This window comes from Terrapene carolina, unplaced genomic scaffold (genome assembly GCF_002925995.2).
Source record: "Terrapene carolina triunguis isolate 2854851 unplaced genomic scaffold, T_m_triunguis-2.0 Scaffold97, whole genome shotgun sequence".
Lineage (NCBI taxonomy): Eukaryota > Metazoa > Chordata > Testudines > Emydidae > Terrapene > Terrapene triunguis.
The window spans coordinates 17519379-17541250 of NW_020664448.1; the positions used below are offsets into that span (position 1 = coordinate 17519379).

The following is a 21872-nucleotide window of genomic DNA, read 5'->3' on the forward strand; positions in this document are numbered from 1 at the left end:
TGGGAGCTGCTGATTGCTTAGTGCATTAAAAATTGGGGTCAAGATCCTCAAAGCTCAGATGCTCAGATACTACAGTGATGAAGGCAGTCTAATAACCTGTACAGACTAGAATAGAAAGGCAAGTGCCTAAAATTAGCCTTCTAAAGCCATAGTTAGGCTCGTAAATATGTTGTCTGATTTTCAAAAGTGATAAGCCTAAACTGAACAACCTTTATGGCACTTTTGCCAAATGCCATTGCAGTGACATGTCTGAAATCTGGTGGACTGGCTACACAGAAAACAACTGCTGCTGTCAACAAGGTCTTTTCCTCCAGGGCTAATTATTCTAATAAGAAAGTGAAAAAAAAATTATCATAAGCAGGAAAATCATTGAAAACTCCCCAGTTTGGGGTTCAGCTCAGCGCTTTAGTGTGAAGCCCTGGATTCTCAAAGGCATTCTCCCCACTTGACCTGTCATGCATCCACTCAACACCTATGCAAGGGACGGGGGAACCTGAGTTGGAATTAACCCCTTCTTCACTTACACTAGGTATTGCTTCCGCAGCCTGTCTAATAAAAGAATTTTTCCAATATATTTACCTCCCCTTTTGTGCTGTAGTACTACACAACCGTGGGAATGGAGGCAGTTGTGGCCTTGCTGATATGCAGCACGGTCTTGTTTGCTCTGAAAAGGTCTTCATCCAGAGCCCATGAAAGCAAACGGAAAGACCCTCTTTGACTTCAATGAGTGCTGGATCAGGCCCCGAGAGCACACTGCACAGTGCCATATGCAATCAGACACAACTTTATCGGAACTGACACGCATCCTTCCACAGCTGGCACAGAACAGGCCCGTCTCCAAGAGATTTTCCAAAAGGGGGTTATTGCTGTTGAATAATTAATATTCTGGAGACCTGCAGAAATTAACAGTATGTGCTTAACATGGTGACCGTTATTCAGCAGATCGTGCGCACTGCGTTCAGTAAGCCCGCTTCTTTACACCGCTGTCACCATGACTATAAGAAAGGGATTCTCCCATTGTTTACTACAGGCTCTTGATAAGTCATTACCACTCTGGCCAGAGTTTTGCCTCCAGTCACATTTCTGAAGAAAGAAACCACCGATGCAATTAACTTTCTGTTCAAGACAATCCAATTTTAAGGCTTCTTCTGAAGGAGACAGCATCGCACAGCGAGGAATGAAAAGAAATTCATATCTCAAGTATCTCCTTACTGTTGATTGTTTACTTTCTGCATGTTTTATTAGTACACTGGGTAAACTCCATGAAAAATAACTGTTGTAACATGCTTCCATGCAATAAAAAATTTACAGCAAAAGCATCAGTGCTAGATACTCAACAGTCATGAGTAACCCCATAACAGTAAACCGGTGTGCAAACAATGGAAGGAAACAAAACTGGAAAAGATTTCCGTTTGGAAACTCCAAGAGATGATAAGCAATGGTATTTTTTTAATTATGCAGAATGCCTTGCCAGTGTCCTATAATGAGATTAGCATGTAATCACCAAAACATCAGTTAGATCTGAATCCCTGCCCCCTACGCAGCTGAAGGATCACGTATAATGAGATAACCCCCTTATGGCCAGTTATGGCAGCGCATGGCAATCCAGTACATGACCTCTTTTGTTCAATGTTACGCTGGTGATTTAGTTACCAAAACTAAAAATTGACTCTGAAGTTTTTGCAAAGTTCTCCCTACATTCCCTACAGGTCACAGCACACAAAGCAAAGAAATGATTAATGGGGCCTGGACTGGGAGTCAGGAAATCCAGGCACTATTCCCAGTTTTGCCACTGATCCACTGTCTGACCATGAGCAAGGCACTTCACCCCTTTGTGCTTCTGTTTCTCCTCCTACCACTTGTCTATCTTGTCTTTTTAGAATTCGGAGCAGGGAATGTCTCTTACTAGATATTTGTACAGTGCCTGGCACAACAGGGCCTCGAATTTGGTTGGGGCATCTAGCCAGTACTTTAATAAATAAAATAATTACAATAACAATATTGGCTGGGGTACCCTATTAAGGCATGCAGCATATAAATGCGTTTTGTGACAACAGAGAGAAGACGGTACAAACCCTCTGTAATGGTTTATTTGCTGGTGCAGTATCTTACTGGTTTCTTGCAAACATCAGTTAGGTTTGTGATTTGCAGCAAGTGCATGTTTTTTGTTTGTTTCCACAGCAGGTAGATTGCTTTGCCAGTAATCTCACTGAACTTTCCAATGGCACATTTCCATTTGTCCGAGCTCTTCCATGCCCATATCACATCCATGCCAGTTTCCTTGATATACTGCTGCTGACAAGAATGAGGCAAGTCAAATGACCCAAGGGCACAGGCATAGGAGTGGGTGAACTCAACAGAAATCAAACCATTAGGCTGTCAAAGTTCTTTTGGTGGATTTGAAAAAAAATGTATTTCTGAAATAATTATTTTTTTGATTTTTTTATTGTTAATTATTTCCTTTTCAGAGAATTTCTCCAAATGTGGTTCCCAGTGGCAGCAGCCATGAATCTGCCCATGATGCTACCAGAGTGGAATCACACAGTTTTAACAGCAGGTAATGTGAACAGCCGTGAAAACACACTGCCACTGGGGAGTGCTTGTGCTGCCTATCCGAACAGCAGCTGCCTTGGGTATGCTTGTGATTCCACTCCCACTGTCTGTCACTAGTTAGCACAAGGGCTGAGCAGCAGCACTGCACGGAGGCAGCCAGTTTGAGTAAGAAAATAATCAGAGGCAAAACAGCCGGCAAGACGACAGACATGCAACAAAATACACACAAATATAAACAATAATAACTTAAAGGCTTTCAGATGTGAATGCCACCCTCTTCTCTAAAAAGGAGGGACAGTTACAATCAATTCTTAGGGTTTTAGTGTGAGTCTTGTAATAATTGATGCCTTACAAAAAGCCTCAGCTCCTGGAGTCATGTGAACATGTGAGACTCACAGCTTTCACATTGTTGTTTTTTAAACTAACTTTATAACCCTCGTGGCCACAGAGAAAAGCTTGAAAATGTGACCTGAGGGCACCATGATGGCTCAGAAAAACAGAAGGCAAGTAAAAAGAAGCCAAATTTTTTTATATAAAAAAACCTCATGATTTTTAAACCAATCTCATGATTTTTGGGAGCCTGACTCATGATAGGTGAATGTTTGGGGTTCATGATTCATGATGGGGAAACTGACACAAAAAGAACTAATCTGATTTATACCAGCGTGGTCTACTGAATAGAGCGCTAGATTGGGACTCAGGCAAAGCGATTTCTAGTCCCAGCTCTGCCTCTACAAGCACCTATGGTGGGGAACTGTCAGCATTTTGTGCTTGGCATAGTATTGGCACTTACATAATACTAATAATTATTAATTATCATTAATTAATTATCCCCATGCCAACTCTCCGGTGGCAAATGGGAAGCCTTCCCCTGGCAAGTGTGGGGACATAAATCACCAGTGTATGCTTTCATTTACAATAAAATCCAGCCTTTATGGTTGCTATGATGTAAAAGTGATCCAAATATCAACCCGTACAATGTGGTTTTTCTGAGTCTGCAGCTAATACAGATGCCTCATTCACTGCTCAGAGCTCTTCTGGGCATCAGCAGAGCAAAACGGGTAAGAGCCCTGTCATTTCACTGCTCCTAATCTGAACTCTTTGGAAAGTAATGTGCTGTCGAGAATCACATCAGCTCCATCCTGCTGCTGTTGGCAAAGCTATGAGAGGCAGCCACTGGGGAGTGGGACCCAAGATTTGGCGACAGGGGAGGGGCAGAAGATCCAAGACCTCATTCCCTTCTCCTCTTGACAGAGGCCACAAGGCTGTGGGATGGATAGAGATTCATGGGTTCTGTGTAAATTTAATGTGCTCTACTGAATTACTGTTAAAAACCTACACTATTGAACAGAGGCTTATTTAACCATCCTATAATTCTATTGCACTTAACTAGTGGGGATCCCACTTCCATCTATGACTTTGGCTAGTTAGTTTAGTCTTTTGGCTAGTTGGTGTCTAGCAAATTCTTCAAGTCCTGATCATTTGTAAACTCTACTACAACTTCAGACCACGTACACCTTCTTTTGCACTTAGGCAGGCAACTTTCCTTCGGGGCTGGAGGGAAATCTTAAGGTTGTTAAAAAAATTATAATACCAAGTTAAGTCAAGGTTTTGGAGAAGCAGCTCATGTGACTCACAGGAGCACAGTCACCCTTTCAATAGTTCAGACTTCCCCACAGAGAGACTTACATTTTCGCTGGAGTCACACTTCTCAGCACAGAGGAAATAGAAGCATTACCACTCTCCTCTGCTTGGGTAGCACACACCAGGGATCTGAAGATGAGTAACAGCACATGTGTAAACCATGCTGTGAAATACGGCATAAGGGCCAATGGAGGCTAACTAACCAATTCTTTTGGCTTGGATGATTTGTCAGGACAAGTTTTGCTGCTTGATAGCTACAGAAGCCCTGCAGGTAAAAACTGCAAGTTAAACTACTGAAGAATGGAGGGGAATTCCATGAAAGTTACCCAATGGTGTAAAGGCTTCAAAGGAAGCAGGTGCTTTGGCTGGGAAGCTAGACCTGAACAAGCCTGGCCAAGCTTCTCAACTAGCAGACACTTAACAAGTGTAACTTACTCAACGTTTAATTAAAAATACACTTTATATGGCTCCCAAGGGTTCCCCCGGATTTTTGTTCAGCGAATGGTTGTACAGCCAAAGTAGATTAAGACAAAAGGGGGCCCAGATCCAAGCTAAACAATGGTTCCCTGCAGGCCAAAGGGCTCTCAACAGTGACTCAAAGCCTTTCTACCCACAAAGTGATCCAAGCTGATGCATTTCTATCTGATTCAGATAAATAAACTTCCCTTATCAGCACACAGCTGCAGCACACTGCAGCCTAACAAGCTTTAAAACATCCAGAATCAGGGCTTGTCAACGTTTGAAGTGCTACCGTGGCGCAGCTGTAGCGCTTCAGTGTGGACACTACCTATGCCAACAGGAGCCATTCTCCCATTGGTGTCGTTAATCCACCTACCCATGAGGTGGTAGCTATGTCAGTGGAAGAATTCTTCTGTCAGCCTAGTGTTGTCTACACCAGAGGTTGGGTTGGTATAGCTACGTCTATGGCTATTAGCCAGGATGGGCAGGGATGGTGTCCCTAGCCTCTGATTGCCAGAAGCTGGGAATGGGCAACAGGGGATGATCACTTGATGATTACCTGTTCTGTTCATTCCCTTCAGACATTGGCCACTGTCAGAAGACAGGATACTGGGCTAGATGGACCTTTGGTCTGACCCAGTCTGGCCGTTCTTATGTCTCTCGGGGGGTGGATTTTTCACACCCCTCAGAGACATACTGGTGTAAAATTCTAGTGTAGACCAGGTTTCAGTGAAATGCAACCATTTCTGGGGGCGGAGACTGGCAATCAACTCTCGTTCACAATGAGTAGCACAGGGGTGACGGAGGGGAAAACTTGGGGCCGAGGATACTAGGGTGAAGCACGTACTCTTACAGAAAGTGCCAGAAGGTCTTTAATGAGCAGACCAAACCTCAGTATTTCAAGTGTGAATCTACCCTGAAACGTGACTTTCAAACTGGCATTGGCATGGTGAAGGCTCAGTGTTTACTGTCTCTCCATGATTTCCAGCATAACCACCTGTAATAAAAGTTCTACAAGCCAAATTCAGCTGTGCAATCCTAACTGCCTTCCAACTGAGCCCTCAGCAACACTGTGCAAGCCCATTGCCGTCCATAGGTTTGCACAGGTGTGACTGATTGGAACTTTGTGAACTAGAAGGGCTAGTATCCAGCCCCCTCTGTTAGCTATATCCACTCTACAGAGCTGCAAACCAGACAGGACACACACAGGGAGAAGGCATGTGGAGCAAGAGGCCATTTCCACCCAGTCGCTTTCCAATGTAAAGAAAATAATAACAATAAAAAAATCCACAGGCAGTTTTCCCCCAACGGAGAGGAAGAGTGAACGTAGGAAAGATTCATACATCACAAGTGACAGCCACATCACTTAGCACACTTGTGGCAAAGAGTTCAGATACCATCGTGATGGTTGTAGTATAAGAACCCGAAGAGAATAGTAATACCTCTGAGAGGAAATCCCTACAAGCCCCAGTGCAAGGTACTCAATCTACACTGGAAAAACAAAGAGATGTATCAGCCCTGCTAGGATTAGAACCTGCAGTTCCAGAGTCTCTAGGTATTACAAATCTACTGTTAAGACCACTGGAAAATGGCCTCCAGCACATAACTGTAACAGATATGTAATGAAAACCAGAACAGTCTGGCTATTACAGTTTGCGCTGGGAAGAGTAACCAAAAAAGGTCAGTTCTTTAGGAAAAGATGGCTGTACACAGACTGCATAATAAGGTCTCCTAACACTCTCCTAGAGAGGAAATTTGTCACTCAGTCAGATACAGTCACAGGGGTTCAGCCAACAAGTCTGGTCTTTATTCACCCGTCAGAAAATATTGCTGGCAAAAATGTTTTACTAGGGAAAAAAATATTTGTTTTAAACTGCTAACTGGAAACCGATTAGTATCAAATCAAAAACCCAACACAGTTGAACTAATTGTTTGAACTGTTTTATACTTTCAAGCTAACAATTAATATTTCAAACTTCATGGGGTGTCAAATATTTACTTCTGTGTGCCATCCACCCGATACCCCTAAACACGATAGCTTTTCAATAATGTGAAGGACTGTATATGGCCACATCCAATCTTTCACTGGAGCCTGCTTGGGTATGTCTACACTGCAACATAAGCCCAGGAATAGAACTCGAGTTAGCAGACTCCAGGTTTGTTAACCTAGGGCTTGAGGGTCTATACTCATTTGTAACCCCAGGTTAGGAATTGTTGAACCCTGGGTCCCAACCTGGGGCTCCAGCATCTACACTGCATTATGCAGCCTGAGTCCAACCACTCATATTCAAAACTTCCTAGCACCCTCCCAAAATGTGGCCACTCTGGCCCTTTGTTCGTGGTGCAGTGTAGGAAAATTTGACTGTCCAGAGAACAAAGAAAGTCAGTCTGTGGGACTGTGGGATACTTTTGGTGGACTCCCAAAGCACATTTTCCAGTAGGACTGTATCTACAGTACAAAGTACTTGGGCTTGAACCCTGGGTCCCAGCTTGACTCAGGCTTGGACCCTCCACCCTCATGGGATCCTGGGACCCTGGATCCAATCCCTGGGTGATTTGTGGGTAGACAGAAGTGGGGTTTGGCTCGAGCCTGAGTTTGAACCCAGGGCTTACACTGAAGTGTAGACATACCTTTGCTGTATATATGAAAACCTGACCTAGAGCATGTGGACTCAATTCATCTTTCTTCACCAAGGACCAGCTCCTGCTCCCACTGAAGTCAAGGGGAGTGTTGCCACTGACTTGGACAGCACCAGGATTTGTAACAACTTCTAATAAAGCACCAGGATCTGTAAAACAAATTACTCCTGGGGGAATTCTGTGGCACTGCGCATGTGCAGAATTCATGTCCCCTGCTGATTTTTTTTCTCAGAAGAATACAGATTCTGCTGGAGAGACGCTGCAGTTACACCTTTCACCCACAGAGGCTGCTGTGGCACCAGAAGAGATGGCAGCCAGCCAGAGAGGCTGCATTCCTTGCAGTGAGGCCAGGTGAGGCGGCACCGGATGGACAGAGTGGGACACGCGGGGCTGTTTGGGGGGGTGTCACAGACTGGGGTTCAGAAGGGCTAGTGGGGGGGACAGACTGGGGTGTGGGCTCAGGAGCTAGTGGGGTGACAGCATTGAGCCAGGGGCTGAATGGGAGGTGGGGTGGGCTGCAGGGCCACACGGGGACAGGTGATGGGGGGCTGCAGGGCCACGTGAGAACAGGAGATAGGAGGTTAGGAACACATGGGTTGGGGGAGGGGGATGCAGGGCCACATGGGGATGGGGGGTGCAGGGACACACAGGGGCAGATGTGCCTGACTGAATGGGAGAGGCTAGGGGGTCAGCCAGGATCTGCATGCGGGAGGCTCCCTAACTATCCCTCCCCCTCACAAAAAAAAACTGTTCCATACTTCTCCTGCCCATACCCAGCAATCCTCCAGGTTCACTCTCAGGCTCCTCCCCAGCAATTACTTCCCTCTCCCTCAGCTCCTCCATTATGACTGACTCACCGAAGCCTTTTAACTTTTTCTGAGGAGTGCAGGAAATACGTTCCTGTATTGTAGTTTAAATTAATTACTCAACGTTCTGTATTAATATGTCTAGTTAGGCATCTATCTGTCAAAAAAACATTCCCTGAATCTTTTGTTGTTGCTGTTGTCCATATTGTTACAGATGTACTTGCTGACACGTATTTTGAAATAATTTACCAAAATAATTGAAACTGTCATGATTATATTGTATTATTTTGACAAATAAAATATGCAGAATTTTGCAGAATTTTCAAATATTGTGCACAGAATTTTTAATTTTTTGGCGCAGAATTCCCCCAGGAGTAACAAATGTAATGATCCAGCGTTCTTCAACAGATAAACCATAGATCTTGAACCTGGCTCATGCAAGCAGAAGGGCTATGCTGCAGCCTGAGTCCCCAGAAGTTGTTATGCCCAGCTCAGGGCCTTGTCTACAATGAGGGTAATTACACCAGGGTAAGTGCACCCTTGCAAAACCCCTATGATTTGCACCAGTGAAACTTCACAGTTCATATGGGTGCAGTGTGTCCACATTAGGGGGTTGAATCAGTGCAAAAAATCCTCTGTGCAGATAACGCCTTAGCTAGAGCTCCTTTGCGAGATCATGGGAATGCACCCCAGAGCAGTAGCTCTGCTGCCCTTGGAGAAGGTGAGGAGAGAGTTCACTAGCATAACCCATCACTTTCTGATGTGTGGGGAAGAGGGGTCAGAGGGTCAGGACCTAGGTTTGCCTGGTTGAAAAGGGACCCTGGTGGCTCTGGACAGCACCGCTGATCGGGCCATTAAAAGTCCGGTCTGTGGCTATGGCAGGCTTCCTGCCTGCCCTGACTCCGCGTGGCTCCTGGAAGTGGCTGCCATGTCTGGTTCCTAGGCTCAGGGGCGGCCAGGGAGGCTCTGTGTGCTGCCCCCGCCCTGAGTGCCAGCCGAGAACCATGTTCAATGGGAGCTGTGGGGGAGCGCTTGTGGGTGCGAGCAACATGCAGAGCCCCCGGCCCCTCCGCCTAGGAGCTGGACATGCCAGATGCTTCTGGGAGCCGCCTGAGGTAAGCGCCGCCCAGCCGGAGTCCGCTTCCCGAACCCCCTCTCGCACCCCAACTCCATGCCCCTGGTCGGAACCCCCTCCTGCACCCTAACTCCCTCCCAGAGCCCACACCCCCTCTCGCACCCCAACTCCCTGTCCCAGTCCTGAGGCCTCTCCCGCACCCAAACTCCCTCCTGGAGCACCCCACAGCCCCTCCTGCACCCCAAACCCCTTATCCCCAGACCAATCCCAGAGCCCACACCGCCCAGCCAGAGCCTGCACTCCCTCCCACACCACAGCCCTCTGCCTGTCCTGCCCAGTGAAAGTGAGTGAGGGTGAGGGAGAGCAAGTGACGGAGGGAGGGGGATGGAGTTCGTGGGGGGTGGGGCCTTGGAGAAAGAGTGGGGAAGAGGCAGGGCAGGGGGCAGGGCAAGGGTGTTCGGTTTTGTGCAATTAGGAAGTTGGCAATCCTATCAGGACCTCTCCCTTTCAAGCAGTGAGCGCACTCTGAATGACTAGTGGGGAGCAGGGCTTGTTCTCCCCAGCCATGCCATGGCTGGGACCCATGAAGGGCCCCCTTAGGCCATGTCTACACTACAAGCTTACAGCAGCACAGCTCTCCCATTGACATAATAAAACCAGCTCAATAAGCGACAGTAGCTATGTCAGTGGGAGAGTGTCTGTGCACACAAGCGCTTATGCCGGCAAAACTTATGTCACTCAGGGGGTATTTTTTTTCACATCCCTGAGTAACAAAAGTTTTGCCAACCTAAGTGCTAGTGTATACATGGCTTTATTCTCTGGCTCATAATTTCGTCCTGTTTTTTGAGAGCACAAGAATTGAATAGAGTAATTCAGTACACTACAGTAGAACCTCAGAGTTACAAACACCAGAATTATGAACTAACCAGTCAACCACATACCTCATTTGGAACCGGAAGTACACAATCAGGCAGCAGCAGAGATCAAAACAAAAAACCGAATACAGTACAGTACTGTGTTAAATGTAAACTACTACAAAAATAAAGGGAAAGCATCATTTTTCTTCTACATAGTAAAGTTTCAAAGCTGTATTAAGTCAATGTTCAGTTGTAAACTTTTGAAAGAACAACCATAACGTTTTGTTCAGAGTTACAAACATTTCAGAGTTACAAACAACCTCTATTCCTGAAGTGTTCATAACTCTGAGGTTCTCCTCTACTTGGTATGTGATATTTGACTATTTGAATGTTACATCCCCATATCCTGTCAGAGGTTTTTGAATACCTCAGATAATGTTCTAAGGGACAATTGGTAAGGAGAACACCCACTTCTATTATGCATAACAGTGATTTAGAACTGGTGATTTTCTGTGTTCCTTAATTAGCTAGTCCTCCCAAAGAAGCAAATGAACGGAAAAGAATGTCTGTGTATAGTGTCCAACACAAAGTAGGAAAATTAGTAATGTGCAGTGATACCACTAAAACAATGCTGCTTCATGAGCTAGCACTTCTTCAGAGTCACAATTTGGTTTGAGTATTCAAACATATCAGGGAAGTCATCCACTGCATTAGTAAGATCTAAAAACCCCTCGAAATGCAGGTATACAGAAACTAGTGTGACCATTTCAAATCTCTTCTCAGGGGCACCCAAATTTAGTTCCATCCTGCAGTTAACTTTGAGCTGATCTGGGGGCATAAGAAATTGAAGCTAAGTACAGCATTTTACAGCAGAAAGCATGCTGACAACCTTTAACACTGTTCCACAAACAAGGGCAAAGCCTTCTTCACTCAAAAGAAGAAAATCAAAGTATTTTCTTGAGACTTGTTTTGTTTGTATCCTTAGCACTTTCAAACAGCTGCCTCCAGTTATTTCATAATAATCGTCACCACTAGTTAAAAACCACACCGGCCTGCTCACTGAAATTAGAAAGTGAAGCTTTTTGGAAAGTATATGATTAAGCAAAAGCCTTTTATCGTTTTAAAGATGAATGCAAAGCATTTAAATTACACTCACTGAAAAAATAAGATAATGGCTTACTTGACTGTGATGGGAAATACAGAGATTTAATCTGAACACTGGATCAGGTCTGAGTGTCTAACTCCCTTTGGACACAATGTTATCACATTCATGCTTACATCATCACCCTCAGTATGATGCCGAATAATGTGGCCCCAAATTTAGATCCACAGATTGTAGCGAATACCAGTGTAACATGAGAAAAACAACAACGCTGGTCCCATTTTAGAATAAATTAAGTATTAAAAAGGCACGCACGTGTGTGTGTGTGTGTGTATGAAGCTATTTTCAGTCATTCAAATAACAGCCATCACTGTCATTCTTTGTGTGTTTTTCTGGAGTCGTGGTAGAGAGGAAAAGCAGCATAGTACATGCTCCAAGAGCAAGGCAGACCTCTCATAAAAAGAGTAGTGAGACTTCCCTCTTCTGTATCTAAAACACTCAGGCCTACAGTTTCCAATTTAAAAAGCTCAACACGTCTATTCATCATGCCATTTACAAAGTGGCATTATCTGTAAAACTCTTGCAACTTTGCTCCATAAAATGTGTCCTGTGATAACAGCAAATAATCCCTTTCTGGGTCAAGTTCATACTTTAAACACCAAGTCTGAGAAGCAGTTGTTTAGCTACACAATATTATATAATGTTAAGAATTCATCATATTTAAGTGTTTGCTGATCTTCAGAATTTAAAGCTAACCTATACACACACACACACACACACACATTTTTTCACTATCTGTACACTGTATAAATATTGACTGGGTCACGGGGTGCAAAAGCAATAGCAACAAACTATTGCCCAGAATTAAAATCATTCTTGCGATTGTCTGAAGCCCTAGACAATATGTTAAAATACACCAGGGATCATTTAATCCACTGGGAATATTTTTAATGTTGCTTTTGTCCTCTAACTCAGTAAATATTCATTTTAACCTTTTAAATGCTGTTTTAACCATTTACTGATTATGCATTTTTCTTTGAGCTGGCTTGAGATGGAAGTTAAAGAGACATCACAGAGCAGACATATAATGACACCAGAGGTATTTTCTGTGTGTGGAATTATGACAAGTCATGCTAGTTTGGAGGGAAAAGCCACATACTAATTTGGGTCAAATGCATACATAGAAACTGATTACAATCGTTCAAAAATCCAAAAGATTAATAACTCAATCTAGATACCGCATATGGCCACGATCCTGCAAAGACTTGCTTAACTTTGCCCATGTCAGAGACTATTTATCTGTGTAAAGTTAAGAACATGTGCAAGTGTTTGCAGGATTGAGGTCTACAGGACTGATCCTGCAGCAGTGAAGTCAATGGGAGTTTTACCACTAATTTCAGTGAGAGCAGGATCAAAACCTATGCGTCCCGGCATGTGTAAAAACATAAGAATTGCCAGACTGGAACAAAATGATGATCCATCTAGTATGGCATCCTGTTTCCAAGAGTGGCTTCAGAAGAAGGTTAAAATGTAGTTATACCCACATATACAGAACTCTATCTAGACAGTAATATTTTACATTGTATTTTTACATTTTAGAAACACTGGTATAGCGTGTCATGCCAACAAAGCCTCATTCAATTGAACTGAAATGGAGACGTGTCTGTATGGGGGAGATTTTGCTGGCTTGTTTTTTTTACAGATATTGATTTATATATATTACATCCACATCAGCTTTGGAAGATCCTATTTGCCCATTCACCCAATGCCAGATTTCCCCCCACCCCCAATCATAAAACTAAATTGTGGGTGAATAAATGTTGTGTCTGGGCTGGTGTATTTTTAAGGCCATCATGAATGGCTGGGGGATAGATGTACAGTACACACAGCACGCTGGGGACATCAGAAACATACATCAACGTAGTGGCAAATAAAGTTCCTTTGCAGGAAACAACAAGTTGTGATGGGCGTGCTGGAGGCTTTCCCTGCCTTCACTACTGACAGACATGTCATTTTGTATATATGCCAGTAAACACAGGAGACAGCAGGTTCCCATATGTCACACAAGTGCACTAGTAGCATCTGCTGCCCAGGCACTCTGCATTGGTGGCATCCCGTGCTCATGCCCCATTTATCCACACTGTCCACAGTAGTAGCACCAGAGTCTATGCCCCCTGGGCTGACAGCACCTGATGCTCACAAACCTGTGCCAATGGCCCTCAGTATCCATGCATTCTACATCTATAACACCCGGTACTCATGCCCCACACCAGTGGCACTCAGTACTCCCATCCCATATTGGTGACACCCTGTATGTCCCATACCCGTGGCACCCAATGTCTTATATCAGAGACACCCAGTACCCAATGTCCCATACCAGTGGCACCTAGTCCCCCAACATCCAACACTAGAGACACCCAGTACCCAATGTCCCATACCGGTGGCACCTAGTCCCCCAACATCCAACACCAGAGACACCCAGTACCCAATGTCCCATACCGGTGGCACCTAGTACCCAACCTCCAACACCAGTGGCACCCAGTGCCTCATACCTGTGGCTCCAAGTACCAAACTCCCGACACCAGTGGCGCCTGATGCTCACACACTCTGCATCTGTGGCACCCCATGCCCACACACCCCACACCGACCAGACCGGACCTGTGTCTCTGCCTCTGCCCCACTGGCACCAGGTGCCCACACAGGGGCACACAACCTGCAGGCGGCGCTGTGAGCTGGAAGGAGACAGGGTCTGACTTACCGCAATGAGGGCCGAGTTCCTCTGCCCCCCGTCGGCCGCTGAGCCCGGCTGCTGCTGCTGCTGCTCCCCGTTGATCCCACTCCTGCCCCCAGCAGCCCCGTTGCTGAGCAGCTGCGGGTGATAGTCCGGCGGCGCGGCAGAGGGAGCCGGGCCGGCGCTGCCCGCCCCCTTGCTGTGCTTGCCGCTCTTCCTGGCCCCCTGGCCGTGCTGCACCAGGTTCAGCAGCTGCAGGGTGCTCTCCCGCTCGCGGTCCGAGCTCTCCGCCCGGCCCCGCTCGTAGCGTCCCTCGCAGCTCTGGTGGTGCTGGCGGCAGACGGCGATGCGGGCTCGCAGCCGCTCCACGATGGCGCTGTGCACCCGGGGGGCCACCGAGCCCCCTCCCAGGAGACCGGCCCCGAGATCCGGGGCCTGGGGGGGAGCCGTGTCCCCCATCCTGCCGGCCACGCTGCTGCTCGCTGCTCCGGCTGGGTAGCGCCTGCGATGCTGCCCCTGACAACGCTGAGCTCTGTTCTCACTGCCACATGGATGGGGACGGGGACGGGGAGGGAGGGATGGGCTGGCTGGGGGGAGAAGGGATCCCGACCCCGGGCCAGGCAGTCCCCAAATCTCGATCAGCCTCCCCCACCCCCACCCCTTAGCAATCGGGCTTGACCTCTCCGGAGGAGTTTGCCAGCGCTGGGGTGGGGGCGGGATGGGATTGACCCGCGATCGCTAGGTATTTGCCAACATAGAATTAAAGATGATGGGAGGTTTGCGTCCCAAGACTGCAGATAACCATTTGAAGGAGGGAGATAAAAACAAATTAGCACAAGGGGGAGGGTGAAGGGCTCATGGATGCACACAGCAAAAATCCCGGGGGGGGGGGAAGAGACCTTTCTAAAGCGGAATAATAATAAAACAAATCAAACCACCAACCCACTGCCTTAAAAAAAACCAGTCCCCCAGACGGAGTGATTCTCCCTCCCAAATGAGTGAAACTTGGCGGCTTTATTTATTTAATTTTGGGGAGGAGGGAGAGATTCTTTAAGGGGAAATTTCTCCAGAGGAAGAAATTGCAGTGATGGGGCGCAGGAACTCAAAGACTTTCCCTTGTTTTGGTTTGTTTTAATTTGGTCGAGAGGATTTTTTTTTATAAGCCTTCAATAAACGTGCAGATAAAGGGGCGGGAGGAGGAGGAGGTTCAGATGAGTTAAGTCTTTGTGTTTTCTCGTCTCTCTCTTTGCTCTCCAGTCTTCGTGTTTTATTACTGTCTCCAACTGTCTGCTGCTAATATTGTAGCTCCTCTAAAAATAAAAGAGATGGATCCCCAGTTGGTAACAATGTCAGTAACTGGACGTTCAGACCATGCTTTGCTTTCCATTAATCCAGCCACTGTGTAAAATCCGTATTAAGTGTTTATACCCACCCCCGACCCCCCAAGCAATAAAAGCAAACTAAGAACGCAGGCAAATATCACCTTTAGCATATTTTCCCTTATACTCCACTTCTCACTCCCCCCGATATTTCAGTTCCAAGTACAATATCAAGAAAAGCACGAGAAAACACACACACACACAGAGAGAGAGAGAGATCGCTCTTCAGAGCAATTACAAATGATAGTGAAACTTACAAACTTCCAGCATTTCGCACCCAGAGTAGTCCACTGGTTTTCCTTTGTGTTTTTGCATATTCCACCCCCCAAACAGTGGGGCTAGGTGTTTGTGGTGCAATTATCAGCGATGACTCTGTTGGATTCCCCCACTTGATAAGTGAAAAGTACCTTGTAATATCCCTTTCTCTTTCTTGTCTGTTGTTAGCTGCTTTGCTGATACTGGCTCACTGCACGGGGGTTACGGGTACACACAGGCTTTCATTGTGCTCGGATAAGGCAGAGCGGCGGCGGCGGAGAAAGCGTCTTGGGAAGCCCTAGTGGAAGGACGGTGTCACTGCAGGAAGAAGTAATAGCCACAGAGAAGAGGCAAAAGAGAAACACGAAGCCTCCAAGCGGCAGAGGAGATGAATGAAGAGAGAAGCAAATTATGAACTATGATCCCAGTGATTTATTTGCATGGATGGAAGCCAAGGAAATCCCCCTTTCCATCCCCAGGTTTATGTGCTACCTCTTCCCTGGCTCTGAAGGTTCAATAACTTCCCTTATTCCTAGGGAATGCATTTCCCTCCTTCTGTATATATAGCTCTTTGTATTGCCTAATCATCCACTAATTATATTAGGGCACCCTGCTTACCCTCCTGCCCCAGCATCAAGCCCTTTGTGCAATTACTAGGAGTTTCACAGGTAAATCACAGCTATGAACTCTCTTAGCAGCTGCATTTCTCTGCAGTATAAGTGGAAAAACAAAAGTAGTCATTCTTGTGCAATGCTGTGTGTACATATCTGAGCAGACCAAGGGTCTTTGTGGTCAAGGCTGGGAGTCAGGAGCTTTGGGTTCAGTTCCCAGCTCTAACACAGACTTCCTGTGTGTGCTTGGGCAACTCATGTAGGCCCAGGTCTTTACATGCCTAACTCCCATTCAAATAAATAGGAGTCAGGTGCCTAAATATCTTTAATGATCTGGGCTCTAATCTCTGTGTTTCAATCCCCCTCTGTAAAATGAACACAATAATACTTCTTTTGTCTGCCTTCTCCATAGGATCTTTGGGGCAGGGACTGCTTCTCATGATTGTGATTGTACAGCGCCTAGCACAATGGGGGCCCCCATTCTCATTTGGTATGACTGGAATAGTAATAATGTGGATGTGTCATAGTGACACACTAGAGATGCTTGATTAAAGGTGAAAATGCACTCTCATTTATGAGCCTTCATTTTCAGGTGCTTATCACTTTCCACACACACAAAAATCCTTTTTACTTAAATTTAGAAGTAATGAAGCAAAAGGATTCTAAAAATCACCTAAAACATACATGCATATAACATACATATATACATATGCAAGTAAATCCAGCCATGCTTATTTCACTGTGATCCTGGACACGTGATATCAGCCAAGAAACTGCACATTCAAATAACCACTCATAGGGGGTTCTCAGTGGTTGTTGTGCCTGAGAGAACTGCTGGACTGGTCCCACAGCACAGTCAACATGCTGGGCCAAACCTCACTGCCCTGTTCTTTTTGATCTAATAGAACCCAGTTCTTTGATTTTAAGGCATGCTGCAAGCCCTGTCTGGCATCCCAGGCATTTGAAGGAGCTGAATTAAGAAGAGGGAAGTGTGGCTAAGGTGGAGAGGGGATTTTTGTTTAGCCCTGAATGGCTGAATGAATGTGGAAGAATTTATTGGTATTTATTTGATATATTTAAAAGAAAATAGCATTCATATGCCTAAAGCGAACATTTTGAAAAACCTAAATTGCTTAAGAGTTGCACTGACTGCAATGGGACTGAAGAATATGCTGAAAGTTAACCATCTGTTAAAGTGCTTTACTGAATTGGGGCCTTGAATTTTGAGCCATTTCAGCAATTAGTTTTTCAGTGATGCTTCTTGTCTCTAATTAAAATGACTGCAGTTTGTAAACCTTTTGGCTCCCATTTAGTTTTCCCATCTAAATATACTGTTTGAACACATTCTGTAGCCTTTGTGGGATCATTTAACTTAACAAGTTCAAGGAGTGCTATGTTCAGCCTGTGTCCATTTTTTCTTGTGGACAACTACAGTGCCCTTATTATGGACCAGGTTCATGTGCTTACATTTTGCATACATTGCAAAACAGACCTCTTAAATATAAAACCCATTTTTGAGATATAAAAAACTAATAAAAACCCAGCAGAGTCCTTAAGAGTTAGTCCTGTGTACATATTATTTCACAAATATCACATTTTCAATTTTAGATCACATTCATGTATTGCCCAGAGTAACACTGAATATATATAAAACATCCAGGTTAATGGAAATGAACAACAAGGTGTGGTATCCTATCAGTTGTCTGCAATGCTATTTAAGAGAAGTAAAAAGAAAACATGATCATTCTAACATTTGCTACATCATATATTTTCTTAAGCTCTTTGGTCCTGACCTCTGGACTCAAATTATAAATGTACATTTCTCATTTAAAAAAAAAATCAACAAGATGTAATCAGTAATTCAAATTTATAGAACGTGTTTACTGTCTGCAAGATATTTACCATATTTACGTGTATTTATCTAACGCACCCACACTGTTTATCCACAATGACTAAAAGAAGGTTAGAGCTGAAGGCCTTTATTTATTCAAATAAAAATAAACTAGCTAAGTTAAATATGGGAATACATGTAATTGCCTTCTGATATGCTAGAAATTTACTTTCTCACACCAGATGCTCATTGTCCATTCTGGCCTTAAAAATCTAGGAATTTACCGACACTATATACACCAGTCTTTGAAATGAGGTGGTCACAAAGAGCACCTACGCAATCCCCTCTTTCACAAATTTCAGCACAACACTAATGCCCAGTTCCCAAGAAGCTATTCTGCTCCAAGAACTGACTCCAGTTAGAGAGACTTAGGCAGAGAGCACATACTGTTCTGCTTGCAGCAACTCCTCCCAAAATATTTTGCATCACAAAACTAACACAGAACTTCTTTAAAGACTCAAAGGTGCTCATATTAAGAAAATACAGTAACTCCTCATTTAACGTCCTCCTGCTTAACATGGTTTCAAAGTTATGTCGCTGCTCAATTGGGGAACATGCTCATTTAAAGTTGTGCAATGCTCCCTTATAACGTCGCTTGACTGCCTGCTCTGTCCACTGCTTGTAAGATTTTGTGGAAAAGCAGCGACTTTACAAGGGAACACTGCATGAGTTCCTCTTCTCCGCCTGCTCCCCCTCCCTCCCAGCACTTCCCCCACCGCCAAACAGCTGTTTGGCGATGCTTAGGACTTTCTGGGAGGGAAGAGAAAAAGCGGGGAAGCACCGCATCTCCACTCCTCACACTCCTGCCCAGAAAGTCCTAAGCGCAAAGCGCTGGGAGGGCGGGAGAGGAGCGGGGATGCAGAGTGGCGTGCTCCAGAGAGGAGGTGGAGTGAGGGTGGGAAGAGGTGGGCCTGGAATGGAATGGGGATGGAAAGAGATGGGCCTGGAGCATCCCCTGGCAAAGTTGGTGCCTGTTCTTCTCCAGGAAAGCTGCCACTGCTGCTGTGAAGGTGCTTCCTAGTGCCCTTGCCTGCAGTGGACTGTGCCTGTGTGGGGTAAGCCAGGGGCACTTCCCAACTACAGTACAGTACTGTACAGTATATAATGCCTTTTGTCTGCCCAAAAAAACCTTTCCTTGGAACCTAATCCCCCGCATTTACATTACATTTTATGGGAAAATTGGATTAGTTTAACATCGTTTCACTTAAAGTTGCATTTTTCAGGAATAGATCTACGTTAAGTGAGGAGTTTACTGTAACTTGTAAGATGACTGTGTGTGACAGCCCCATCTGGTGACTCCTGCCATAACAATTAAGTACAGACACTACTTTATTTTCTTAAATAACAAGGAAATTAAATGTAAAAAACAATATTAATGCAAAATTTAGGTCACAAATTTAAATGCAAACATTTTAAGAAATGAGAAAGTTAAGCTTCTCTTATTGTTAACTCTCCCACATTGCACACACTGCATAGTCAGATGGTTAATAGAATAGGATTTAAAATATATATTCTCAGTATATGCAAATTAATATTACTTTACAGAGCATGTTTAAATTTTGTTGACTTCTATTCACTTATATCCCTTATCATTACATTAATATAGTCTTTTGAATTTTGTAGTGTTCAGTTTAATTTAAGTAATATTAAATCAGAAATCTAGAATTTTATTTAATGGAATAATGTAGTGGAATCAAGATTTCACATTATTTTAAGAGGTACCATAAGTTCCTCTTCACTCTGCAAAAGGTAACCTATGTAATAATGGGAGATGGGGTTAGTTGGGAAAGGCTGCTAAGCAGCATACGTCTCACCCACTTCAGACAAATGTGTTTGGGGCTCTCTGGGAATTCTAGCTGGCCACAGAGGCAGAGCTGAGAAGGAACTGTTTATTCTATGTGGCAATGCTGCACTACAAGTCCCCATGTAACCCTTTGGAGCGAATGCATGTAGCGTTCTGAAATACCTCTTTGGCCACAATTCCCACCAGCTTCTTCCTTTCCAGATACCACAATGTTACCGGAAAAACCCATTCACAGCCTTAATTGCATTGTCTTACCTTTGACAAGAATATCCTGGTCTAAATCCTAGGAATTAAGGCCAGGCTTTTTGGAAATTGGGGAAAGCCCTCTCACCCCCCCATAACTGCTTAAACAGTGTTCTGTTGCGAAGTACGTGTCACTGCTCTGTGCACATGTAACAAGTAATGGCTAATGTCACTGCAGCTACTGATCTGCCCTCACCCTAATGCCTTGCTCTGCTCGTTTTTGCTCATATGGGGGAAGACTGAAAGGGCCAAATTCAGAAGCGATGCACAAGAGCTGGAATATACAAGTCAGTAAATGGGGATGTGCCTAAGCTGGTACAATCCACATGAACCAGTAAAAAGTGTAATTACAGTCAGATGTCTCAGTTTTGCCACCTGATCTGTCAGTCTTCTTGCAGCAGATTCCCCGGTGCAAGTACATTTTTGGCCTTTCCTTGCTGTGTGGTGGGTTTCTTGCCAGAGTGATAATCAATTTGTTCCTGTACTGCTTCTACAGTGAGGTGAATATTTTTTCTATTGTGGACAAAAGAAACTATTTTTTTAATTAACCCCTTTTTATTTTGGGTGGGAAAAATATGAAGTATATTAAAAAATAGTACAAAGCAATCATTAACGTTATATGGTTTCTAGCCATCAGAGGAGCAGGCACATACCTAAAAGAGGACTCTTAACTTACTCTACATTAAATACTGGTTATTAATAATTCTTTTTCTTGCATGAATGAGAAAGAAATGGTGGGAAAAGGTGCAAAGCACATTCATTTTTATTAAAATGCATCCCCTATTTTGTCAGTGCAGCTTATAGAATCATAGAATATCAGGGTTGGAAGGGACCTCAGGAGGTCATCTAGTCCAACCCCCTGCTCAAAGCAGGACCAATTCCCAACTAAATCATCCCAGCCAGGGCTTTGTCAAGCCGGGTCTTAAAAACCTCCAAGGAAGGAGATTCCACCACCTCCCTAGGTAACGCATTCCAGTGCTTCACCACCCTCCTAGTGAAATAGTGTTTCCTAATATCCAACCTAGACCTCCCCCACTGCAACTTGAGACCATTGCTCCTTGTTCTGTCATCTGCCACCACTAAGAACAGCCGAGCTCCATCCTCTTTGGAACCCCCTTTCAGGTAGTTGAAAGCAGCTATCAAATCCCCCCTCATTCTTCTCTTCTGGAGATTAAACAATCCCAGTTCCCTCAGCCTCTCCTCATAAGTCATCTGCTCCAGACCCCTAATCATTTTTGTTGCCCTCTGCTGGACTCTTCCCAATTTTTCCACATCCTTCTTGTAGTGAGGGGCCCAAAATGGACACAGTACTCCAGATGAGGCCTCACCAATGTCGAATAAAGGGGAACGATCACGTTCCTCGATCTGCTGGCAATGCCCCTACTTATACAGCCCAAAATGCCGTTAGCCTTCTTGGCAACAAGAGCACACTGTTGACTGAAAAGGTGACAATAGACATCTTCCATTATGCAGTACAAAATTACATCCGTTTCCAAACCGCTTTCCTCAGTTGTACTTTTTAACAAAGATGTGCTCAAGGCTTCTAGACATGAACAGTGTAAACTTAAGCATGGTAAATGTTAGAGAGATACAGAAGCCCTCTTGAATGCTAACAAAATATGAGCTGGAAAAATCAGTCACTGCCCACTTTTGCAAAGGAGGTTAAACATAGACTTCTTGTTGCAGAACTGTATTCATCTGCAACGATGAAGAGTATTCGAAATGTCAAAAAAAAAAAAGTTGCATGGAAGGAAAAGTAGTATGTAACAATAAAGTGGTATTGTGTAATAATTTCACCCTCAAGTGTTAACTATGAATGCCT

At 44.6% G+C, this 21872-nt stretch overlaps 1 protein-coding gene across 1 annotated transcript in view; it reads right to left on the reverse strand.

The window, feature by feature from the left end:
- MAML2 (mastermind like transcriptional coactivator 2) overlaps window positions 1–14326 on the reverse strand; it is a 273291-nt gene extending 258965 nt beyond the window's left edge. Inside the window, exon 1 of the mRNA XM_024217148.2 lies at window positions 13895–14326. Within this exon, the coding sequence (XP_024072916.2) occupies window positions 13895–14326 (432 nt within the window). The remainder of the gene's footprint in view (window positions 1–13894) is intronic.
- Window positions 14327–21872: the final 7546 nt, after the last annotated feature.